A 26,638-nucleotide genomic window follows, 5' to 3' on the forward strand; every position below is an offset into this window, starting at 1 on the left:
TGCAGGGATAACTGGTCATCGCATGGGATGAAAACTGACTCTTGTTGGCCCTCAACTTTTTAGAGCTGCCCAGAAACAACGACTACAATCCCCTCAATGTGTATGGCATGTTGACTCAGTTTCATTCTCGCTTCATTTCTCGTGAGGTATGGAGCACAAGGAACAGTCCCCACTTCTTATCCGTTAATTTGGTGTGGGGCTACCCATCCATTAGATTTGAAATAAGGTTTACTTGGGGTTCCTTTCTGACAAAACATCGTTTTTCTTGTGGAAAAATGGGAGCATACAGAGAAGTATAAGTGACCATCTGTGTATTCTCACCATTCAAGAAAAAGTAACGTTTAATAACATCCGATCATCTTGCTATGTGCTAATTGTGTATACATATTCTTTTTATTTAAAAATTAGCGTCATGCACTGGATATGTAGGTTGCTTATTATTTCGAGAGAGACATCTTTATGCATAAATCTTCATCGACGTGGCCCCCTTGGAAAGGGTGGTAACTTGGAGCTTCTGACTGCCCTGAAAAGGCGGGCAACTGCAAGGGGTCCGCGCGATACAGCATACACACGTTCAGAAGCGGAACGAGGGATCCAGGCCCTAATCGCCACCTAGCGGTGGCCTCCGGCGCCGCCCGCCGCGCACCGTACTTCTCCCGCACTGCGCAGGCGCCATGCATGGAGACCGGAAGCGGAAGGCTTGAACGCGTTGGGTGGGCACCTGTGAGACCACTAGCCATGCGCGACTTGGAGGAGTCCGGCCCTCGACCCACAGCGACCTCGTGCGGGTGCGTGAAGCCGGCTCTGGAGACAGGTAACTTATAAGAGGCTGAAGGTTCCGCACTCCGAAGAGCCCTAAGTGCAGGGAGCCGACTTCACTGCAGGGAGGGACGGCAAATGCGAGACCTAGAATGGACGTGGGTCGTTTTTCCTGGTTATTGGAAGGCACGGGTCATGTGCTTAGGAGACCACGTGATGTGTCTTAGGCGAGCGGGATGACATCATCTCTCCTGTTCTGTTCTTGGTAGCTAAGGTGACGTGGTCTTGGCAGAACAGCCACGTGCAGTGTAGCAGCCTTTGTCTTGGGGAGTTCTCACCCATAAATGAGAGATAGGATATATACAGCAGGTGTTCTGCCGATTCGGGATTAATGCCACAAGAGAGAAGCAACCTGTGCTGCGGGAAGTGTAGGAAATAGTTTTAAACTGGGTATTGAACGATGGCATGCGTTTGTTTCTCTTTATTTTCACCCCTATTTTTAGGGCAGAATATATTAACTTTAGAAATCCGAGGAAGCAAATGGAAAAAAAGATGAAAGTAGTTGGCCATTACCCAGAGAAAACCACTGTTAACATCTTGGTGTCTACTTTCCATAATAGTTTCAGTGCCTACATACGAGAAACATGAGGTGATATGCGACACCATTGTTTTATAACTTCAAAAAAAACCTTGAGGACTTCCCTGGTGGCACAGTGGTTAAGAATCCACCTGCCAGTGCAGGGGACACGGGTTCGAGCCCTGGTCCTGGAAGATTCCTACATGTTGCAGAGCAGCTAAGCCCGTGCACCGCAACTACTGAGCCTGCGCTCTAGAGCCTGCGAGCCACAACTACTGAAGCCCTCGCGCCTAGAGCCCATGCTCCGCAGCAAGAGAAGCCACCGCATTGAGAAGCCTGTGCACCGCAATGAAGAGTTGCCCCCGGTCACAGCAGCGAAGACCCAATGCAGCCAAAATTAAATAAATAAATTTAAAAGAATAAAACAAAACTTTGATTTGAATCCCAGCTCTACATTTATTAAAAACAAAACAAAATTTAAGGTTCATGAAAATCTTTCCATGGCAATTAATAATGTTAATTTTGAGAAGTTGCACACTATTTTGTTTTATAGATGTGCTCTTATTTAACCAGTTCCCTATTGTTGGGCATTTAGGTTATTGCTGGTTTTAATTGTTCTAAATGAAAGTTTTGAAACTAAAATCTTTGTGTATGTTCTAAATGTTTAACCTGAATTTCTAAAAGGTATTGTTATGTGGTCAACAGTTGTGCCTATTAAAAAAAAATTGTTGCATACTGCCAGATTATAGGTCTGATAGTTTTCTTTAAAATTAATTAATTATTTATATTTTGGGCTGCTTTGGGTCTTCGTTGTTGCATGTGGGCTTTCTCTAGTTGTGGCGAGTGGGCTACTCTTTGGTGCGGTGCGTGGACTTCTCATTGCGATGGCTTCTCTTGTTGAAGAGCACAGGCTCTAGGCACGTGGGCTTCAGTAGTTGTGTCACGCAGACTCAGTAGTTGTGACACATGGGCTTAGTTGCTCTGCGGCATGTGGGATCTTCCCGGACCAGGGCTGGAGCCCGTGCCCCTGCATTGGCAGGCAGATTCTTAATCACTGAGCCACCAGGGAAGCCCCAGGTCTGATATTTTGACAGGCAGGAAAGAGCAGGGCTCAGAGGTCTACAGAGCATGGAATCCGGGAGCTGTAAGTCAGAAGTGTTGGATGGGGGACTTCCCTGGTGGCCCATTGGTTAAGACTCTGTGGTCCCAGTGCAGGGGGCCAGGGTTCGATCCCTGACCAGGGAACTAGAACCCACATGCATGCCGCGACTAAGATCCCGCACGTGACAACAAAGATCCCGCATGTGGCAACAAAGATCCCACATGCCACAACTAAGACCCGGCACAGCCAAATAATAAATAAATAAATAAACAAACACAAAGAAGAGTAGCCCCCCTCGCCGCAGCTAGAGAAAAGCCTGTACGCAGCAACGAAGACCCAACCCAGCCAAAAATAAATAAATAAATAAATTTAAATAAATAAATAATAAAAATTTAAAAAAAGAAATATGACATCTGTTAATAGTGGGAAACAAAAAGTTTAGAGAGTAGTGAGACATAAGGAACTCAGAAGGACTGGTGTAATGTGTTTTGAGGAGGGGAGGGACTGGCAGAGGGAAGACAAATTATAACAAGGGTAATTTAATAGTCCGGGCAAGAGGTGAAAATGACCTGGACATTTCTGTCTGCACAAGACTTGTTGATAAGACTTGGGTACAGAAAGCCTCTGCGTTAATAACTTGTTGGGTTTTTTAAATTATATGGTTAGTACAGTTGTAATATTGTTAAGTTGAGGGAAAAGCCTGTGTGAGGGCTTTAAAAATCTCTCCTTGCTGAGCACCTTCTGTTGTACTAGGTACTTTACATATTTTAGTCATCTTTCCAAGATAGGATGATTATCCTTGTTTTATAGCTGAGAAAACTGGATTTAGAGAGGTAAGCAGTTTTGCCCAAGGTCACACAGCTAGTGTTACGGCCCTGTGTTGTTTTTGTCCTTTTTCTCTTTTCATACCAGCCATAGGCCCCAGGGAAACTTCTCCCTCTTTCCATGTGGTTCTCATGCCAGTACTGCTCTGGCATACCTGTGCTCTCCCTATTCTGCATGTATGTAAGGCAGTTTGATTTAATTGTTGATTTACTTGTCCACTCTGTCAGTGTACTGCACACCTTGATGGTGAGAACTGGGTCTTGTTTATGCCTGTTCCCAGGCACTCAGCACAGTGCTTACCAAATGGTAGGTGCTTAATGTTTTCTTTTTGTTTGTTTTTTGAGATATGAGGCAAGAGGAAGAAGATCAGAATTCCCTTGGGTGGACGTTCTCAGGCCTCCACTTCAAGGAGAGCATTCAAGCAGAATTTATATTTGGAAATTATTGAGCATTTATATTTCATAGCATTTAATATCCCAAGAACCGGGGCACAGAGAATAAATAAGTTCCAGACGTATTAGAATATGGTTAAGTTCCGACGTTTATTAGATGGATAGTTGATATGTTGAGAGTGGTCCCAAACATTTGAGAGTGACATAGCTGAGGGACTCCTTCCAATGTAGCTCATTCAGTTCATTGCTTACCCAGTATTATCTTGCTTATGTTCTTATAGAGGTGAACAAACAGGGTTGGAATAAATCTAATTGGTTACAACTTATATTTATCATAGCACATGTATAGGCTGTGAAAAACAGGTATAGATTGATTCAATGAAGTGATAGCTCAAGTTAGTTATAAACTTGTAGACCCCCAATCAGATAGTCAAAGGCAAAAGTCTTTGATCATTACTACAGATAAGACATTTCCCTTGATATTGAAGCATATTGTGAGTTTCTCTCAATCAACTGTTAACTCCACTGTGAAAAGAGTTCTTGTTTTGTATTTTTTTCCCCAAACTTAGCACAATGTCTGGCAATTGTAGACACTTGGAAAGTGTTTGTTAAATAAAACAGAACATAACTGACTAGAGTAGGAGCCCTTTTTGGCCATTTTTCTTCATGTTTTTATGAACACCAGAGAATTGTTTGACTTCAGTTCCTTCATCTTTAAGATGTTTACTATATCAATTCCACAGAGCATAGGTGAAGGTTTAAAAAAAAGAGTGCCTGTAAATGTAGTTGGAAAAAAATTTAAAGTCATCAAAAATGTACACAATGTCGATGGATCTTAGAATCATAATATTGAGAGAGAGAAAGCAAGTCTGAGAAGATACCAGTTTTTATAGAACTCAAAGACAAAATAAATGAAACGTTGTTGAAGCATGCATATGCACGTGATAAAATCATATTTAAGAAAAGAAATGAATGATAAAGACCACATTCAGGCTCTTGTTCAGGCACATTCAGGGGAAAGGTAGGGAGAGAGGCAACATAAAAAGATGCAAGTTGTTGGTAAAGCACTAGTTTTTGGGCTGGGTGGTGGTACACAGGATTTCATTTTAACATTATGCTTTATTATATATATGTTGCTTGTAATATTTTATATGTATCATGTAATTTAGTTTTTATAAGTGAGAAGTCACGAAAGGTGCTATGAAGGACAGGCCTATAGTCTCACTGTCCACCGGTGCTGATAGGATAGATTTAATGGAAACTGAAAATAAAATGAGGTTCTAGAATGTCTTTATATTATCTCTTAAAAGAAGCTAATACAGCCTTCATGAAATGTGAAAAAAAAAGTTATAAATTCAAAATGCTAGTTGCAGATACCTTCTACTTTAAACCTATATTGATGTTGCCTGGCCAGTTTTTTCTTCTTTTGAGTTACTGGTTTAAAACATTTTAAAAATGATTTGTGATTATTGTAAAATTTTCAAATATTATAGAAATTACAGAGTTAAATATAAAAATAATCCAACAATCCCTCCACCAGTTTTTTTTTTAACTCACAGTTCCATCTTTATTACTTCTAACAAAAGATACTAGGATGATACTTTTGTCTCTTCCTTGGTATTTGTCTACTGTATTAACTTCGACCATCCCAATAGAAGAATGTGCCAATAAATTATTGATGACTTTTTACCTGTTGCCTGTTACTGTTTTTACCTGTAAAAACAGTAAACTGTTTTTACTGTTTTATGGTGCAGTGATACCAATATCAGAGGGATTACAACCAGCCTAAACAGAAAAGGATACAATTTAAAGTCTCCACCAGTTTTAACCAATGTTAAAATTTTGGTGAATATCCTTCTAGATAGCTTTCTAGACATACATATGTACATGTTTAGTTAGGTAAATACATAAAATTTTCATAAATAGGATTATGTTACACACATTCTTCTTTCACGTTTTCACTTTCCATTTTAATCAGTTTTGACTTACATAATCCTTTTCTCCATGTAGCACAAATTTTTAAAGTACCTATCCTCTTGTAGGCAAGTACTAGACAATGAGAACGTAGCAGTCAGTAAGACAGAAAAACTCCTGCCCACATAGAGTTTACATTCTAGTGGGGCAGAGAGCTGCTGGAGCAAGCCTAACCTGAAATCTATACTGCCTCTAGATATTTTAGTACTGTGATCCCATACACTCCCTTTATTGCTTAATTAAACTAGTTTTTTCCGTGTGTTCTGTTGTTTTCAATTGAAAGCATTTTAACCTATATACAGTCTCTGTCTCCTTATCTTTCATTATTCTTGCCTTGTATTTTCACACTCCAGCCAGTCAAAATGGCTTGCTCCCTGCTTATGCTATAAAATTTCTCATTTAACTTTGTGCAGCTTATTCCCTCTGTTTGAAATACCCTCTTAGCCCTAACCAAGGTCACATAACATAGTAATGGTTGCATAGAATTTGAATTATAGTCATAGTAGGTCTTCTAAAAATGAATTTTTCCTTTCATTCTTTCTTTCTTAGACCAATACTCTTTCCAGTTTATTATCTAAAGGGATGTATTGATAACAATGATATATGTAATGATAAGGATATTTATATGTATTTTTGAATGCTATAAGAATCTTATTTTATAGTTGCATAACATCTAATAGATTTTAAAACTATGAAATCGATGCATTAAAGAAAACACGTCTTCCTACATCTTTGCTTGACCTTTTCATTAATGATTTCTTATCTAATTTTCTTCTGTAGGGAATCTTTTAACTGAGCCAATTGGTTACTTGGAATCCTGTTTCTCGGCCAAGAATGGTACTCCAAGGCAGCCATCCATTTGTAGCCATTCACGGGCTTGTCTGAGGATTAGAAAAAGCATCTTTAATAATCCTGAACATTCCTTGATGGGCTTAGAACAGTTTTCTCATGTTTGGTAAGTTGTTTTATAGTTAGAAATGGTACTTTGGACCATAACTTGCCCTTGAGTAAAGTACTCCAGTTGGAGGCGACCCTGGAGACTGCCATCCAGACCACCCTTGTCTGTTGCATGGGATTTTTGTACTGTATTCACGCATGTGATTGTCTGCATAACTTGGACACCCTCGGGGAAGCTTGGGATCCACTGAGGGGCACACTCCATCTGCAGTTGGTTCCAGTTTTGTTGAATGACTTCTGTTGAGCTGAAATCTGTAGACCTTCTCGATTCTGTCCGCGGGTCATTATTCTGTCCTCTAGACCACGGGTCAGCAAGCTATGGCCTGTGGACCAAACCCGTCACATCTTCTGTTTTTGTAAGTAAGTTTATGGGAACATAACCACGTGCATTCATTTATGTGTTGGCCGTGGCTGCTTTTGTGTTACAACAGCAGAGTTGAATTATTTATAGCAGAGACTCGTTGACCTGCAAACCCTAAAATATTTACCGCCTGGTCCTTTACAGAAAAAGTTTGTGGACCCTGCTCTAGACCCATGAACTATTGTTTATTCAGGTACTTGACAAAAGCCTGTTAAGGTCCTAGCATGTGCCAGTCATTGTGTTACGGGCAGTGGATATAGAGATAAGACTGTCTTCTTTCAAAAAACGGGAATGATATTACTCTTTTTTCCCCCACTGATTATATTTTAGTACCATTAGAAGCATTCTTTCTGTTTTAATTTGTGGGGATTAAAGTTTTTTTTCTCCCTCAAATCATTATGATAGATTGACTGTGTTCTTTTCTTACTCAGTGGTTTGGTTTATTTTCAATAGGATTTTGTTTGTTTTTCACAAAAATGGTCATTTGAGCTGTAAGGCAAAAGTGCAGCCTCCTAGGCTGAATGGTGTGAAGACTGGCGTTTTCTCTACAAGGAGCCCACATCGTCCCAATGCGATAGGACTGACCCTAGCCAAACTGGAAAAGGTAGAAGGTAATTTGTACTTTTACCACTTTTTCCTTAACCAAAAGAAGTCTTATAAAATCAACATAGTATTCAGCACTGGCTGTTATTGAGACAAGTACCAATGGTGTTAGCCCCTGTGAACCACCAGACATTGAAGAAAATGAAACGATTAAAAGAATGTCAGCATTGAAACACTTTGGAATAAGCTCTCATAGGATGCTCAGAGTTAGTTTATGTCATTATATTTATCAGAAGTTATTAAATTATTTAAAAGTAACTCTTAAGATTTTATAATCATTAAATTAGTAACCAAATTTTTTCTGACTTGGAATGCAGTAAATATAAAATGATCTAAAAATAACTGGACACTCTCAAAATTTAACACACGGTAACTGGTTGCACATGCATATATGGTCAGCACATCTGACCACAGTGTGGTGGATCATTTCTTCCTTGCAGCCCTGAGGAAATGAACGTGCATCGTGGCTGCAGTGCCGCTGTCCACTGTGATGTGAGGCAGAGGGTCTGGGATGAATACACCATAGGTTGAACATTTGTCAGATTGTGGAAGAACCTGTGTAGAATACCAGATTTAACTATGTGTTCATATATAAACGCGTTACTGAGCCGTTCATTTCTGAAAGCCTCCCATTCTTGAATCCCTTGGACCTGATCAGCACATTTGGGTGTGCTGGGTGACACACAACTTGGGTAACAGTACTGGAACGTTTTATGATCGTTCGTGCAACCCACATGTATTTTCTGAGCACTGAATATGTGCCAACCATTGTTCTAGGTGCTGGGGATATAGTGGCAAGCAGATTAGATAAAAATCCCAGCCCTGCAGAGGATCTTAGCATTCTAATGGGGAAGATCAAATCAGAAAGGTGAAAGGCAAACACAGTAGCACTGTAGACACTCATAAATAAGCGTTATGAGGATGACTAGTGTTTGTGTGGTGCTTTGCAGTTTATAAAGAGTGTTCATGTATGGTATCTCACAGTGGCTTGTGGGCTTGATAAGGTAGCAGTCTCCATGTTATGGATGAGGGCACTGAGGCTCTTTGATGTTTGATAATTTACCGAATAGCATCCAGCCAGGGGGTTGTCTGACTTCAAATCCCATGAACTCTCACCTGTGCCCCAGTGCTTTTCTTTCTTTTGCAGACATTATTAGGCATAATCCATCACTTAGAAAGTCCAAAATCTTCTTTCCAAAGTTCCAGGTTCATTCACAATAAGCATGTTTTAGAAATCAGATTCCTTTGTTAGTCATGTTTTTCTCAAATGGAGATAGGATCAAATGTGATCACATGCAGTTTTTGATTCTCACTGGGCCAGTTTTCCAAGGATCAAGTTAGTTAGTAGACTTTGCCCCAGTAGAAGGAACTGAACAGCAGCTGTATAAGTGGGACAACAGGGGGCCTTTCCTTAATATTTGGTAATGGTGACTTATGTTCTGCTTAATTTTTTTTTTTTTGGCTGCATTGGGTCTTTGTTGCTGTGCACGGGCTTTCTGTAGTTTCTGTAGATTGCCTCTTGTGTTGTGGAGCATGGGCTCTAGGCACGCTGGCTTCAGTAGTTGCAGCACATGGGCTCAGTAGTTGCGGCACGTGGGCTCTAGAGCGTGTGGGCTTCAGTAGTTGTGGCGTGTGGGCTCAGTAGTTGCGGCACGTGGGCTCTAGAGCGTGTGGGCTTCAGTAGTTGTGGCATGTGGGCTCAGTAGTTGTGGCATATGGGCTCTAGGGCATGTGGGCTTCAGTAGTTGTGGTGCATGGGCTCAGTAGTTATGGCTTGTGGGTTCTAGAGTGTAGGCTCAGTAGTTGTGGCACACAGACTTGGTTGCTCAGCAGCATGTGGGATCTTCCCGGACCAGGGGTCAAACCCATGTCCCCTGCATTGGCAGGCGGGTTCTTAACCACTGCGCCGCAGGGAAGTGCCCTGTTTAATTATTCAGTGGAGTATTAGATTCCTATTGCTGTGTAACAAATTACCATGCACTGTCAGTTTAAACAGCACACATTTATTATGTGTTTAAAACATTACAATGTTTCTATAGGTTAGGAGTATGGGCACAGCTTAGCTGGGTCCTCACTTAAGAGTCTCACCAAGCTGCAGTGAAGTGGAATGAGTTCTTTTCTGGAGGTTTGACTGTAGAAGAATCCATTTCCAAGCCCTCTGTAGTCATAGGCAGAATTCACTTCCTTGCAGTTGTGGTTCTGAGGGTCCTGGCCTCTTGCTGGTTATTGGCTGGTGGCTGCTCCCAGCTCCTAGAGGTGGCCCCCAGTGCCTAGAGACCTCTCGCAGTGCCTTGCCACACAGGCTTTCCCAGCAAGCCAGCTTGCTTCTTCAAGCCCACAGGGAGAGTCTCTCAAGTGAACCTGCCAGCAAACACAGGAGTCTTAGATAACATAACGTAGTCACTGAAGTGATACCAAGTCATACTCAAGAAGAGGGGATTATACACCAGGAGGTGACATCATGGGGCCACCTTAGACTCTGTTTGACACATTGGAAACCATCATCAGTCCCACAGAGATATATTGAGGACTCTGATGTGTCTGGAACAGAGTTAGAAGCCCCCAGTGATGCAAAGGTGAGATGGCCCCACCTAGTGCTCAAGGACCTACTTACTGTCTAGGGGGAGAGACTCTAAGCAGGTCATTGCTAGACCATGTGACGAGGGCTTCAGGAGAGGTTCGGGCACAGGTACCTCTGCGGAACCCAGAGGAAAGAATGCTTATGTCTGGAAGAGCCAGAAAGGCTCTGTAAAGGAGGTGTTTCGTGAGAGCCTTGAAGAGCAAGTAGGAGTTTGACAGATAAAGAAGAGAATGGGTTTCTAGGTAGAAAGAAAACTGTATGTTGGCACCAGGTATAAGAGGGCCTGGTGCATAAGAGAATTGTGAGTAAGCTTGGTGGGGTTTAAGCAGATGTTGTTGATTCTCCAGTTATTCGCACTGTTCTTCATTGTTAATATTTCTAAGAGGATGTTTTTCACATTACAGGTGGAGCCATATACCTTTCTGGAATTGACATGATTCATGGCACACCTGTACTAGACATAAAGCCCTACATAGCTGATTATGACTCGCCACAAAATTTGATTGAGCCTTTAGGGGACTTTAATTTACAGAATAACCAATGTAAACCAAAAACCGTGTCCCAGTGTGACAGCAAGACTGATAGCTGTGACCAGCAACAGCTCTCAGGGTACGAGGAACCACAGCTCTACAGTTGTACTAAGGAGAAACCTAAATGTCCTGAAGATAGAACTTCGGGAGAAAACAACGCAAAACACGACAACTCAGCAAAAATCCAGCAAAGCTCACCTGAGCTCAGGGAGAGAGCAGCAGATTTGGGTGAAGAATCAGGAAGTGGTCCGAGTCCTAGGGTAGCAGAAGAGCTAAGTGGCCCATGTTGCCTGGAGAAGAGCGTTTCAGAGGAACAAGCAGACAGCAGGCTGAGGAGAGGGGAAGCAGCGGTGGTCGCACAAGGACACAGCACTGAGATGCCGCCCGAGGCTGTTCTCTGCCCTTCCAGGGCGGCTGGTGCAGCCCACCGCAGTGCGGTCCCCACCTGGGTGAGAGAGGCTCCCGTGGCCACCTTGGGAGTCCGGTTTACTCCTCATGCGGAGATGGACCTTGAGCACCTCAGCTCAGGTGAACCAGGTACTTTCCATTTCTTGTTTCTGAATGAGAGATGAGCTTTTACTGGGAGGTTTAGGCAAACTTGCTATTTCTGAGGGCAGTTTTTTTTTTTTTTTTTTTGCAGTACGCGGGCCTCTCACTGTTGAGGCCTCTCCCGTTGCGGAGCACAGGCTCCGGACGCGCAGGCTCAGCGGCCATGGCTCACGGGCCCAGCCACTCCGCGGCACGTGGGATCTTCCCACACCGGGGCACGAACCCGTGTCCCCTGCATCGGCAGGCTGACTCTCAACCACTGCGCCACCGGGCAAGCCCTGAGGGCAGTTTTATTTAGAGTATTTGTGATTATGACTTGTAAAGAAACGTAGACGTATAAAATCATACTTGGGCAACGTCATCATCTGATGGCTTTCAATCAACAACTGTTTCTTCAGCACAGTGAGTGCCAGGCACTCAGTCAAGTGTTCATGGAGAACGGCTGCTGCCCAGGAATTGGGCCTCTTGTTTGCGTGTGGCAGTAGCTCTTGGAGTTCTCAAACAGTGTTCGGAAGCTAAATTGTGCTTGCTCTGTACCTGTGTAGATCGAGCTTTTTCATCTGTTTCACTATCTGAGTAGAGAAATGTCTCATCTTGTTTCACCTATTGGGTGATGGATAGCTCGACCTCTGTCACAGAGCCCAGGAGTAAGAAGGAAAGAGTATCTTAGCACAGAAATTGTCCCCATAAAGTCCCAGCACTAGAGGCACGCACTTCACTGCAGAAGAGAGAGGCCACAGGGCTTTTAACTTGGAGCCTGTTTACTCTAATACATGGTTGTTAAAAAACATTGTTATCTGGTTTTTCCAGCCCACAAGCAGATTCCAAGCAGCTGTCCAGAGTGAAGGAGAGGCCCATTAAAAAGTGGGTGTGGGGCTTCCCTGGTGGCGCAGTGGTTGAGAGTCTGCCTGCCGATGCAGGGGACACGGGTTCGTGCCCCGGTCTGGGAGGATCCCACATGCCGCGGAGCGGCTGGGCCCGTGAGCCATGGCCGCTGGGCCTGCGCGTCCGGAGCCTGTCCTCCGCAACGGGAGGGGCCACAGCAGTGAGAGGCCCGCGTAACGCATAAAAAAAAAAAAAAAAAAAGTGGGTGTGGTGATTCCTGTAAGAAGTAGCCAGTTAGTTGCCAAGGAGATGTCAGATTTCACCTGCCCCTAGATGGTTGTTCTACTCATTCTTTCCTAAGCCTTTATGTTTAAACAGAACATTTGATTTTTAAATCAATCTCTTTATTTTCAAAGTTTTGTTTATGAAAGTTGTTTCATCACTGTGTACAGTTCATGGGAAGAGGAAGGTCAGTTTTTTTTTTTTTTGTGGGGAGTGGGGTGCGTCCCACACGGCTTGTGGGATCTTAGTTCACCGCCCAGGGATTGAACCCTCGCCCTCAGCAGTGAAAGCGTGGAGTCGTCGCCACTGGACCGCCAGGGGAATCCCCAAGTTGTGTTCTTCTTATTGCAGGTATTGGTCAGGCTTCATTTAAATATTTTCAGTCAGCGGAGGAAGCAAGGTGTGCCATCGAGGCTGTGCTGTCAGCCGACCCTCGGTCTGTATATCGACGGAAACTCTGCCAGGATCGTCTTTTCTACTTTACAGTAGACATAGCACATGTCACGTGCTGGTTTGGTGATGGCTTTGCAGAGGTCTTAAGGATCAAGCCGGCTTCTGAGTCTGTTCAGATGAGTGACCCTGCGGAGTCCTTGATGCCTCTGGGATCGTGAGTAGCCTCAATCGAGTCTTTAAGGCAGCCTAATTAACTTCGGTATGGCTGTTGGATTTTCTGTACAAGCTAATGGTGTGCCTTCTTTGCAGAAAGAAGCAACACTTTGTGATCTCACTGCTTTGTTTGATTTGGGTTGTTCAGAATATTTATTTGAAAAACATGTATTTTAATAAACGAAGAGATACAGAATTTGGAGAAATCGCCATATCATGATCCTTTTTGATTAGTTAATATTGAAGAATCCAAAGGTGATGCTTTATCACTGTTTTCTTAGAGAAGTCAATTCTTCTTGGCACTTGATAAAACTAACTGGGCAGAAGCTGGGGGGATGTGTTGAACAATTCATGTTGGTTTTTTTGTCTGAAAAAGCCTGACCTCTCTGTTTTATTCTAAATCAAACTGAGTTATGATATCTTAAGAAACTTAACAAATCAAAACCAAGTAGTTATAAAGATCTTTAGAGATTAAACCCCTGTGTTTCAGAGACTTTGCCATACACTCACGTATGCACACACGCACACACACGTATGTGTAATATTTAATCCTGATTCCAAAATTAGAGACGCTAAGGTTTCTTTGGATGCCTTTGTATCAGAAAAGAAAGTCACTCTGAGAAGTCCAAGAAAATAACTTAATTACTGGTTTATTTCTTGTTTATTCTATGACTATTTACTGAGAACTATTGTGAGTTAGGTTTTGGTGATAGAATGAAATGAACAGGATGCAATTCTTGTTGCAGGTCATAGTTGTGGAGGAAGAAGACACAAACACATTGTTGTATTACAGTTAGATAGAGTAATTAAGTCCATACATGATTCCTGTGTAAGCAACCACACGGGAAGTAGTTGTAAGAATGTATTGCCTATAGGTGACTTTAGAGAGGACTTTTTTTTTTTTTTTTTTTTTTTTTTTTTTTTTGCGGTACACAGGCCTCTCACTGTTGTGGCCTCTCCCGTTGTGGAGCACAGGCTCCGGACGCGCAGGCTCAGCGGCCATGGCTCACGGGCCCAGCCGCTCCGCGGCACGTGGGATCCTCCCAGACCGGGGCATGAACCCGAGTCCCCTGCATCGGCAGGCGGACTCTCAACCACTGCGCCACCAGGGAAGCCCTGCCTATAGGTGACTTTAAAGATGTGATCCCAGATAACTGAAGGTTTATGATCAGTGTAACCAAATTAGGCACCTGTCAACATGACGTAGGCTTTCCTAATCGCAACTGTAGATCTTAATAGCTGCTTGATCATGATTTTGAAATGAGCCCTGCTGCCTGTGGATACTTGCACAGAGTCATTTGTGGCTGATGACACTGCCCTCCTGAAACAAACTGGGTTTTATTTCAGTTTACTTAGAACCTCTTGGGGAGGTATATTTAATTTGACTTTTAAAAGCTTTTTATTTCTAGATAATTACAGATTCATAGGAAGTTGCAAAAAATAGGGCAAAGGTCCCGTGTACCCTTTACCTAGCTTCTTCCCATGGTAACATCTTACATAACTATGGTATGATGTTAAAACTAGGAAGTTGACATTGGTACAATCCACCCTTTATTTTGATTTTGAATTCTTTTCTCTTAAAATTACTTTGAGACTGAGCCAGGTCTTGAAGCACAAAATGTTGATATTTAATATGGAAAAAATAACTCTTAGGACCATACCAACTGGCCTTCTAGCAAGAGGACTGTTCTGTTGTTTGGGGTTTTAATATACATTCTCAGGATTTTAAAACTAAAATCCTAAATATAATCCAGCTTAGTTCTCTGCCAGCTCACCAGTCTTTTCATTATACCCAGTGTTTGGCCCTCTCTCCCTGCTTAAACCCCTCGGTGATGACCCTTCATGCCTGCCCTGTGTAGCTCATTATTAAAGTGTTCTTCCTTTATATGAGATCAGATCTGTTCTCTGATAACTCCACCCTCTGGCCAGGCCACATAGGGTAAAGCTGATCAGGCTTCCATGTTTTCTTCAGCTGTTTCTCATATAACGTGTTCTTGAGCCTCACCCCACCCTCAATCCTTGAGTCCCCCATGTGAGCTTTTGTCTCTAGGCAAGTGTCATATTGTGAGGAAATTTGTATCTCTGGGTTACGAACTTCCATCCCTCAGCAAGATTAATCATTTGAAGTAAATCTACTATTCCTTTTCACCTTGGAAACTTTTTCAAAAGAAAGGGACACAAATGACATCCACCTTAGAGTTTAGCCCTTGGTTTTTTGGTGCCTGTTTGGGGAGCCCTGATAGCTGATTATTTTCACTAGCTTGGAGATAAACTCCAGGAGTTCAAGCTGTTTAGGTAATTCTGGCTTTCGGCCCACCTGCCCCAGCTTTCCAGAACAGTCACTTCCACAAGAAATGCTGATACTTGTCAGTCACATATAGGAAGAGATTAGAAGGATGAGTGCCATTTATTACATTTTAAAATTGTATCCTGGCTTAAGGAGGGGGATGGATTATTCCAGCATGCGGAGGCTGTGCACAATCAGGTAGACTCATTAGCTAAACCCATGAGCTCTTGTTGGTAGTTTTCTTTTTATGATACAGTCCCAAAGGAGGCAGATGAGGACTCAGTAATAATGAAATGTGCATCAGTTACTGAACTTTTAGCACATCCTGGGCACTGGGCTACATGCTCTCCCTACATTGACCAGAGGTTAAGCGACATGTTCAGGCTCACAGAGCTGGTCAGCCAAGCATCGAGGATTTCAGCCCACCCGCCTGGTCCCAGAGTTGGCTCCCTTCTTAGCTTGGCGCTCCTGCCTCCCCCAGTGCAGGTGCAGACGCTCAGCCAACCATGCTGCTTTATTTGAAGCAGCTCCATATGCTTCATAAGCACAGGATGCTTCACTTAGAGTGATGCTGATGGAAATCTAATCACTAAATGAAGAACAGGGAGAGGAATAAGGGCAGAGATGTCCATTCCCACTAGATCTGCTTGGAACCTCCTGGGAAGCAGCATGGGAGATGTAGAGAGCACTGAGGCTGGCCTCAGAAAGTTCAAGCACTCTTTCTGCTCTGCCCTGTGCTTGCTGTGTGCCCGTGGGCGAGTCACTGAGCCCATCTCCACCTCCGTGACCTTACAGAGTTGTTGTTACAAGGATAATGCCTGGGAAAGTATTTTCTAAACTCTTCCATGGTCTGTAACTTAGGTCATTTTTTTATTGTGCCTGTCGTCATCAACACCCTTTCTCTGTCACTCTGCTCTGGCTTACCTGGCTGGACAAGCAGACTCAGGAGAATCAAGGGGTCCCTAAAATCCAGTGTATGGAAGGTCTTGTTTTATTATCATTACAGAATTTTTTTTTAAAAAAGAACTTCTTTTAGCAAGTTATAGGACGTTTTACTAAGGGAGCTGTCACAAAGTGCCCCACCTTAAGGACCCAGCTGACATTTTGCCACCTGCCCCCCCCTCTGCCGGCTTTCCCTCCTGAGGTTGCACATGTACCAGGAACCGCCTTCACTGCCCATGCACACAGTCCCCAGCTCAGTCCCTTTCTCATGCACGATCCTCTTTAGTACCCTTTCTCTCTCACCTTCTTTCCTGATTCCAGCCCAGATATTTCAAGGTAAGTCTGCATTTCTTTTATTTATTTAGCTTTTTTTTTTATATTTCTTTTATAAGAAAATAGAATTAATCATGATGTGAAATTATTAAGGTAAGTTCTACCTCTGTGACAGAGAAGAGACAAGTTGTAAGGATTAAAAAAGCTCAATGAAATATAGTAGGGATTTTTGGTCATTGCTAAAAATAAGGTTCCTTATCTGGGTAGCCACCAAACGACTCTCCAGCATCCTCTCTGATCTGCTCTCTGCCCCCTCTCTGCCTCTGTGGGTTCCAGGAAGTGGGACTCACAGAGGGCTCAAGGTTTAGGTCAGTGCATGTGACTGTGAGTGACAAGCACAAGAAAAGCCTTTCCAGTACCCACAGTGACGGTAGGGGGTGGGGGGCAAAAACTCAGCGGTACCCTCTCTGTTTTCTGATGGAGGGTGCTACTTGGCCTACGAACTCAAGCCACACAGACCAATCAACTTTGAGTCGATGTATGTTTATGTTGTGCTGACAAAAACGGTAGGGTTGGATGTAATGCAGGGTTTCCTACTTTTTCTACTTTGTAGATAACTTGAGAAGTCTATTCAGATTCTTCACTAATGCTTCATGCAGTTCAAGATGTGTAAAACATTTTTATTCAGTGTTAACTAATTTTATTTTTAAAAATCACCACATGCTAAACACTGAAGAAGTCTAATAATTCTTCACAGTGGTATAGACGTTATAGTTTACAAAGCCATTTAAAATATGTTGACTCATTTGGTATCTTAGCAACATTTTGGGTGGATTTTGCTTCTGGGCACTAAGCTGGGAACCTAACCGCTATTTAGAACAGGGCTCAGCAGACTATAGTCTGAAGGCCAAGTTTGGCCCACAGCCTGTTTTTGTGTCACCTAGGAGCTAAGATTGGTCTTTATATTTTTAAAAGATTGTAAACAAAAGCAAACAGCCCCCAAAGCTGAACCAGTGACAGAATATAGCATGCAAAGCTGAAGATTTTACCATCTGGCCCTTTACAGAAGACGTTTATGGACCCTGATTTAGAACATTATTTCTCTGAAAAGGTGTTGTGAGTTCCAGAAAGCTTATTTATAAAATAGGTTTTTGGGTTATTGCATGCTTTTAAGTCATGGACTCTCTAAATCCTTTTGAAAGGATTTAGTCATGTAGCCATGTGAGAAAACTCATCAATACAACATAAATAGTAAAGTATGTGTTATAATGTTCTATTCATACATGTCAAATGAAGTTATACAAATCCATGTTTATACATATGTAGAAGACTTCTAGAAGGATAAATACAAGTATGCTAACAATGGTTGCTTGGGGGTGGGGGCATGTTCTCTGGGGGCTTATTGGGGAAGGGAACTTTTCACTTTATTCTCTTCAGTATGCTGTGGATTTTTTTTCTAATCATGAGCACGTGTTATTTTTATAGGTGGAACATAAGGAGAGTTAAATGTCCTAACTTGAATAAGTTCAATTTATATAAATATGTAACTTTGTCCTCGCGCCCCCCCACCCCAAATCTGGTAAATATAGTTAGAGATATATTTTCCTGGAGCATCACATGTGGATCACAGAAACAGAAATCACCCAGGTCACACATCAGCTGTGGAGCTGAGCCAGTTTGGAGCAGGTAAACTGGCTGGGCCTGGGCAGCTTGTCCCCAAGGATGCACCGACTTTTTCTGTTCTTCCCAGACAGGGTTTTGGATAAGGCATTGGGCCTCCAGGCAGAAGACAGGCACCTGTGTGGGATGGTGTTGCTGGTAGAGGGCTGAGCTGCTGAGAGCACCTTAGCTCCGTACTTGCCAAACCTGTGCAGTTCGTCCAGGCTAGACAAAGGGATTGGTCTCTGCTTGCAGGATCATTTCACTCGTCAGCTCCTCCCACTGGGTCTCTGTCTGCTTGCATTTAGTGAGCTCACAGGCCATTTGACTGCTGGGGATTGATCTCCCTGGATCCCCAGGGCTGCCCCTTACCCACTGTCACAATGGGAGCTCTGAGCTCAGTCAGCAGGAAAGGAGAGGCTCAGAGCTGGGGATCGACTATTCCCACTGGATCAGGGGACTGTGCTGAGATGAAGGTGGGGTAGACTAGGAAGAAGGGCAGGCTGGCACGGTCACAGGTGGCAGAGCTGAGCTTGCGTTGGCGGTGGAGTAGGGCTGTCAACAGATTGGAGGCTCAGGCTCTGCCTGGGTTGGGGAGGAGTCGAGGTCAGAGAACTGGCAGAGCCAAGGCAGGACCGAGTCCCAGAGTGGTTAGGCTGGTTATCCAGGGACCTCAGGGACTTCAAGTCAGGGACCCCCTCATATCGGAGCTGGAGATTTCTCTTCCTTAGTTCTTTGCCCAGTATCCTGTCTTTGCCAAGATAAAAGGTCACATTCAAAGATACGTTCAATCTAGGAGGACAACATGAGTAAGAAGTGCTTGCAAACAAGGCAAGGAGAAATCGAGTGACATAAAATGGATTGATTAGTGAAGCCATGCACAGAATATCTGCTGGGTCCTCAGGTGGGAGGAGCTTGGTCATCAGAGCTTGCCCTCTCTTCCTCTTGGGACTCCTACTACCACACAAACAAGCCTGAGTTAGCCTGCTTGAGATCATGGCTGAGTCTCAGCTGATACTGAACCAGTCACCAGACATATAAGTGAAGCCATCCTGTATCATCCAGCTATATCTGAGTTGGCCTAGATGGCCAGCCAGCACAAAGAATCATGAGGGGAAAAAAATGTTTATTTTAAGCCACTAATTTTGGGATGATTTGCTGTAAAACAAAAGCTAGCTTGTACATTTAGCTACCATACTGTTGAGCAGTGGAAAGTGAGTTTATTTAACAGGAGGGGTTAACATGACAAAGTCCTTAAATGATAAAGGGGTTTTTAGGGCAGGATGGATTTTTGTGATGAAAGTCATGAAAAAATAGTAATAAATAATAGCTAACATTTATTAAGCACTTCAGGTTAGGTACAGAGCTAAGAGTTTTAATTAACATGGATTATCTCATTATGAGGAAAGATACTGTTATTTCCATTATACAGTTGAGAAGCTGAGGATCAAGGACATTAAATTACTCTACAAGGTCTCATGGTTAGAAAGGGAGAAGACTTAGGATGTAAATCCTGAGTCTGTCAAACTGCAGAACCAACATTTTTTTTATATTGATTTTGAAACTTAAAAAAAATTATTTATTGGTTGCCCTGGGTCTTCGTTGCTGCAGGCAGGCTCCTTAGTTGCAGCTCGTGGGCTCCTTAGTTGCAGCTCTCAGGCTCCTTAGTTGTGGCTCACAGGCTCCTTAGTTGTGGCATGCGAACTGTTAGTTGCGGCATGCATGTGGGATCTAGTTCCCTGACGGAGATTGAACCCGGGCCCCCTGCATTGGGAGCATGGAGTCTTATCCACTGTGCCACCAGGGAAGTCCCAGAACCAACATTCTTTTTGCGGTACGTGGCCCTCTCACTGTTGTGGCCTCTCCCATTGTGGAGCACAGGCTCTGGACGTGCAGGCTCAGTGGCCGTGGCTCACAGGCCCAGCCGCTCCGCAGCATGTGGGATCTTCCCAGACCGGGGCACGAACCTGTGTCCCCTGCATCGGCAGGCGGACTCTCAACCACTGTGCCACCAGGGAAGCCCCCAGAACCACCATTCTTAAACACTAATAACTCTAGGGTTTCCAGCCTAGGAGAATCTACAAATGGCTATTCCATAAATTCAAATGGAAGAGCCATGAAGTGGAATTAAAACTGAGTTGACCAGGGAACTGAGTTCCCCTCAAATCACATCTCTGATTTCTGGATAAACATGGAGTGAGCCCATGCATTTGTTTCTGTTGCTTGCTAAAATCCCAATAAATTGCAGCAAAAAGAGCAAATTAAACCCAAAGCAGGAATCAATGAAACAGAAAATTTTAAATAAATCAGTAAAACCAAAAGCTGGTTATTTCAGATTAACTTGATAAAGTTCTGGCTCAGACTGATTAGAAAAAAAGAAAAAACCAATTAATAGTATCAGGGAAGAGAGGTGACACCTCTATTAATTATACTAATATTTAAAAGGAATATTATGAACAACTTTGTGTCAATAAATTTTAAAAACTTAGATGAAATGAATAAAAAATATGAATATACAAATTACCAGAAGTCACTAAAGAAGAAGTAAATAACTTGAAGAGCCTTTATTAAAGAGATTGGAATTGTAGTTAAAAACCTTCTCTCACAGAAAACTTCAGGTGCAGATGACTTCCCTGGTGAATTCTATCAAACAAGGAAGAAAAAATAATTCTAAATAAACTCTTAAAATATTGAAAAGGAGGGAATACTTTCCAGCTCATTTTATGATTGCAACATTACCATGATACCAAAACCAGACAAAACTATTACAAGAAAGAAAACTACAAACCAATATCTCTTATTTGCAAAAATTCTAAAGAAAATTTTAGGAAGTTTAATCCAACAACATATTAAAGGATAATATATCATGACCAAGTATGATTTATCCCAGGAATGTGGAGTTGGTTTCACATTAAATAAATCAACATAATTCATCATACTCACAAACTGAAAAAGAAAAACGCTATGTTCATTTCAATAGATGCTGAGAAAGCATTTGACCAAATATAATAGCCATTCCTGGTAAAAAAAAAAACCAAACAAACTCAAAACCAGGAATAGAAGGGAACTTCCTCAATCTGATAAAGGCCATCTACAAAAAACCAGCCAGCATCATATTTAGTGGTGAAAGACTGAATACTTTCCAACCTAAGATCAAGAACAAGACAAGGATGTCTACATATACCATTTCTATTCAATATTGTACTGGAGGTACTAGCTAATGCAGTAAGGCAAGAAAAAGAAAGAAAAAACACATGGATTGGAAAGGGAGACATATAATTTTCCTTATTTACAGATGACATGTCTATGTAGAAAATCCTAAAGAGTCAACAGAAAAAGCCACTCAAACTAATAAGTTTAACAAAGTTATGGAATATAAGGTCAAAAAACAAAAATTAATTTTATCTCTATATATTAGCAATGAACAATTGGAAACTTAAAAATAACATTCATGTAAAAATATGAAATAGGGATAAAATTTATCAAGATATGTTTATCAAGATAAATTTATCAAGATAAATCAAGATAAATTTATCAAGATATAGCTGTACAAGGAAGATTAAAGAACTTTGCCAAGGGAAATTGAAGAAGGTCTAAGTACATGGAGAGATCTACAATGTTGTGAATTGAAGGGCATGGTGTTATTAAGATGTCAACTCTCCTCAAATTGATTTATAGATTTAAGGAAATGGAGTAGGCGGACTCTCTGAGGCAAGGAGCACTTCAGTGGGAAAATCCTGAGGCTGGCTCTGCATCTCTACCTCCAGTATGAGCCTCAGTCCATGAGCAAGCTGCTCTTTAAGGCTTGGCCTTTGCAGATCTTGGGCAACCAACACTTCTCAAGGGGGGAGGGAGATTCCTTGGTCACTGGACCCCTTGCCCGCTCAGACAGCCATTTAGTTTCTGTGCATCTTCCAGCTCACAGGCTCTCAGAACATCTTCCAGTTGTGGCTCAGGAGCTGCAGTCATCTTGAACTTCTTCCCTGGACTTTTTGGCCTTTGAAGGAATCTCTAAATTAATCTCCAACATCCTTTTCCTAAAGTGGAAAGAAGATGCTTACTACCTCCAGACCCTCTCCTCCCTGTTCTCTGCCTCTGGGGTACTGCTCCTCTGTGACTAGAGTCTGTTGGGACATGACTCCACTCTCATCCCTTGGGTCATGTCCTGTCATTGTTTGACTTGGAATGACTCTGGACTGCCTCTTTTGTCCCCCATACATTCCCACTCTGCCACAGTTTGTCCATGATGATGGGTGGGAGGAGCTAAAAAGTTTGTTCTCCTCCAACTGAAGGTCTTGTGTGAACAATAACCAACATCTCAGGGCTGTCTGGCCTTCCTTGTTTACAGCTGAGGAACCGGGAGAGGACTATCCAAGATGGAGACTGAACTTTTGTCATCAGCTTCTCTCCTGACCTGCCTAAGGGTTTCTTTCAAAGAGCTAAGCAACCTTGGCTTAGCCATCCCTGAAACATGGGTGGCTGAGAGAGGAAGGTGGACTGAGGAAGGGGCCATGATTGAGTCTCTATCAGCTAAACGGTTTTATGGATTCAGGGAACTTGAGAGGTAAGCTCTACCTTTGCTGTACCCCAAACCATATAATCTGGGCTTCTAGTGCATGTCTAATGCCTAGATCAAGGAAGGAAAGCTTCCAAGAGGTATTCAGGCAGTGTTCCTGATTCATTGAAGGTGCTGAATTTCCAGTTTCCAAGTGGCCATAAGACTCCCCAGAGGGGCTTCCCTGGTGGCGCAGTGGTTGAGAGTCCGCCTGCCGATGCAGGGGACGCGGGTTCGTGCCCCGGTCCAGGAAGATCCCACATGCCGCGGAGCGGCTGGGCCCGTGAGCCATGGCCGCTGAGCCTGCGTGTCCGGAGCCTGTGCTCCGCAACGGGAGAGGCCACAACAGTGAGAGGCCCATGTACCGCAAAAAAAAAAAAAAAAAAAAAGACTCCCCAGAGGGGGCAGTGTATAGGTGGCAACAAGCCATGAACTACACACACCTACAGGGCTTCTGCTGGAGACATCTACCCAAGTTCTTGTCCAAATGAATCTTTAGGGTGTTTTCCAGTTGCCTCTGGTCTAGGTTTTCTGTTGAGCCCCCTGAGTGACATACCAGGTCACTTTCTGTCTCCTCAGAGTCAGACCCTAGACTCCTCCCAGGATAGCTTTCTAAATACCTGGGTTATTTGGGGGCTCTTCCTCAGGCTATGCACCAGACTCTGTGGGTCACCTTGCCTGTCCCTTCACATGGAAATTTCCTGATTGCCTCAACGTCATGTGGCCTAGATTCTTCCTTGCTGCTTTGGCCCCTACCACAGAGGGCTGTGAAGGTTCATGTTTGCCCTTTGGCCAAGAATTCCCTGCTCGTTTGCCCTGAGGCTGTATATGTGTCAGGTGGGCCCAGTGTTGGATGAAGCTCTTTCAAAGGTGGTGCTCCAGCTGCCGCCAGATCTCATTGATAATAGGAAATTCTCTAGCAAGGATGGAGCCTGGTACTTAGGACAGAGAGGCCATGTTGCACTGAGGAACGTTGGGAGCTAGAGGATGAAAGGTTTCCTGAGCTCTTTGGACCGGAAAGAGTTCCAGCTGCTTCTAGAATAAGTGCCAGTCTCGGGGTTGAATTTCTTTTGGGATGAGAGACTGCACTTCATCCTGGGGCTCAGAGAAGGACACTCCACAGGCCCTATCTGGGGTGACAGAATGGGAGAGAGGTTGAAGGTGGGCCTGAGTTAGGGGCTGGGATTGGGGCAGGGTTCAAGATCAGAGGGGGCTGGGGCTGGGGCTGCAATGGAGATATTTTAGCCTGAATATGGACTGGGCCCATGAGGGAATCCACTGAATAAGGCAAAGGGAGACACTAGTGGGGGTCAGCCACCCAAGACCAGGACAGTAGCCCCAGGGACTCATTATGCAGAGAGGGAACACCCTGGAAGAGCTGGCTCCACTTCTGCAAAGAGTCCCTTCAAGTTTTGGGGTTTGGGAACTGCCGAGGACTGCAGCTGCTCTGGTTTGTCTATGATGCTCCACAAGGCTTGGGAGCCTGCGGTGTCCTGTGTGTCTGCAAGAGACTAAAGTAGCCCCAGTCCTGGTATGATTGCATCTTTCGCGGCTGTTCTCCGGAACAGTAGTCGTTTACCTCCATCCGCTTTCTCTCCCACCTAAGTGCATGCCACCAACCCATGGAAGATTCGATGGACATGGACATGAGTCCCCTGAGGTCCCAGACTATCTTTTCGGTTGTGAACTAAAGGCCGACAAAGATTATCACTTTAAGGTGGATAATGATGAAAATGAGCACAGTTATCTTTTTTTTTTTTTTAAATTTATTTATTTATTTATTTATGGCTGTGTTGGGTCTTCGTTTCTGTGCGAGGGCTTTCTCTAGTTGTGGCAGGCGGGGGCCACTCTTCATCGCGGTACGCGGGCCTCTCACTATCGGGGCCTCTCTTCTTGCGGAGAACAGGCTCCAGACGCGCAGGCCCAGCAATTGTGGCTCACAGGTCCAGTTGCTCCGCGGCATGTGGGATCTTCCCAGACCAGGGCTCGAACCCGTGTCCCCTGCATTGGCAGGCAGACTCCCAACCACTGCGCCATCAGGGAAGCCCCGAGCACAGTTATCTTTAAGAACCCTCAGTTTAGGGGCTGGTGCAGAGGATGAATTGCACATTTTTGGAGCAGAGGCGATGAATTATGAAGGCAGTCCAATTCAGGTAACACTGGCAACTTCAAAGATGTCTGTACAGCCAATGGGTTCCCTTGGGGGCTTTGAAATAACACCACCTGTGGTCTGATGGTTGAAGTGTGGTTCAGGGCCTGTGCATTATTAGTGGACAGCATTTAGTAGCTGTGGAGGAAGCTGCAGAGTGAGAAGATGAAGAGGAGGAGGATGTGACACTCCTAAGTATATCTGGAAAGTGTTCTGCCCCTGGAAGTGGTAGCAAGTTTCCACGGAAAAAAGTAAAACTTGCTGCTGATGAAGATGACGATGATGATGCCGATGACGATGATGATGACTTTGATGATGAGGAAGCTGAAGAAAAAGCTCCAGTAATCTGTACAAGATACTCCAGCCAAAAGTGCACAAAAATCAAACCAGAATGGAAAAGACTCAAAACCATCAACACCAAGATCAAAAGGTCAAGAATCCTTCAAAAAACAGGAAAAGACTGCTAAAACACAGAAAGGACCTAGCTCTGTAGAAGGCATTAAAGTAAAAATGCAAGCAAGTATAGAAAAAGGTGGTTCCCTTCCCAGAGTGGAAGCCAAGTTCATCAGTTAAGTGAAGAATTGTTTCCGGAAGGCTATTCAAGATCTCTGGCAGTGGAGGAAGTCTCTTTAAGAAAATAGTTTAGGGACTTCCCTAGTGGTACAGTGGTTAAGAATCCGCCTGCCAATGCAGGGGACACGGATTCAAGCCCTGGTCCGTGAAGATCCCACATGCCGTGGAGCAACTAAGCCCATGTGCCACAACTATTGAGCTCGTGCTCTAGAGCCCACGAGCCACAACTACTGAGCCTGCGTGCCTCGACTACTGAAGCCCACACACCTAGAGCCCATGCTCTGCAACAAGAGAAGCCACCACAATGAGAAACCCATGCTCTGCAATGAAGAGTAGCCCACGCTCACGACAACTAGAGAAAGCCCGCACACAGCAACAAAGACCCAACGCAGCCAAAAATCGATGATAATAGATAGATAGAGAAAGAAAATAGTTGATATCTGGCTGTCCTTTTTATAATGAAGAGTGAGAACTTTCCCTACCATGTCTGATAAATATTGTCCAGGTTCCATTGCCAAGAATGTGTTGCCCAAAATGCATGTTTAGTTTTTAAAGATGGAACTCCACCCTTTGCTTGGTTTTAAGTATGTCTAGAATGTTATGATAGGACATAGTAGTAGTGGTGGTCAGACAAATGAAAATGGTGGGGAGATAAAAATATACATGTGAAATAAACTCAGTATTTTAATAAAGTTAAAAAAAAGTTCTAGAAGATTTCATTGGTAGTCTGCCTCAGTTGCTTAGGAAGTGTCCCTCCTCCTTTTCTCTCTGCGCCATAATTTGGAAATGCACTCTTTTTGTGACTTGTATCTCCTGGAGCTCCTGCAGATCAGGGCTGAGGAAGAGAAGCTACCTCCTCAGCGCACCTGCTTGCCAAGTCCACCAGAGACAGGACTCTGAGGGAGGGGAGCGCTCAGGCGGAGGAGCTGTGGAAGGCAAAAGGACACAGAGGAAGCAGCAGCTTCCCAACCTCCCCAGACATCAGAAGATCAGCTTCTACAGTCACTCTATCATGATCCTCCCAGCAGGGATCTTGCTGCAAACTGTTATCATCAAGAAGCTTGTCCAGATGGCTGCAAAAGACAGGATGTATGCTGCAGCTGGGAGCAGAATGAGGATAGGAGGGCCCAGCAGGCCTGGCAGGAGTCACGTTCCCTACATCACTGACTTCAAGATGCTTCTTTTTTTCTTCAAGGAGGGTGCTGCTTTCAACTTCCCTTCCCTATAGGATTACCCTCTCATGTCAACCTCGGCTGCACGGGGGCCCTGCAGTCACA

At 43.7% G+C, this 26,638-nt stretch overlaps 1 protein-coding gene and 1 pseudogene across 2 annotated transcripts; both read left to right on the top strand.

The window, feature by feature from the left end:
- The first annotated feature begins 666 nt into the window (after positions 1-666).
- TRMO (tRNA methyltransferase O) lies at positions 667-13,119 on the top strand. Of its 2 annotated transcripts, XM_032633926.1 has the most exons (5): positions 667-814; positions 6,410-6,584; positions 7,401-7,558; positions 10,536-11,198; positions 12,669-13,119. In XM_032633926.1, exons 1-5 carry the CDS (start codon positions 679-681, stop codon positions 12,926-12,928), a joined length of 1,392 nt encoding a protein of 463 aa, XP_032489817.1. In that variant the 5' UTR covers positions 667-678; the 3' UTR covers positions 12,929-13,119. The 2 variants fall into 2 exon arrangements, with proteins under 2 accessions (XP_032489817.1, XP_032489818.1); XM_032633927.1 differs by lacking the exons at positions 667-814; positions 7,401-7,558 and having other exon boundaries at positions 6,499-6,584.
- Positions 13,120-24,110: 10,991 nt separating this feature from the next.
- Positions 24,111-25,402, top strand: LOC116755680 (annotated as a pseudogene).
- Positions 25,403-26,638: the final 1,236 nt, after the last annotated feature.

The sequence above is a fragment of the Phocoena sinus genome, chromosome 6, assembly GCF_008692025.1.
Source record: "Phocoena sinus isolate mPhoSin1 chromosome 6, mPhoSin1.pri, whole genome shotgun sequence".
Lineage (NCBI taxonomy): Eukaryota > Metazoa > Chordata > Mammalia > Artiodactyla > Phocoenidae > Phocoena > Phocoena sinus.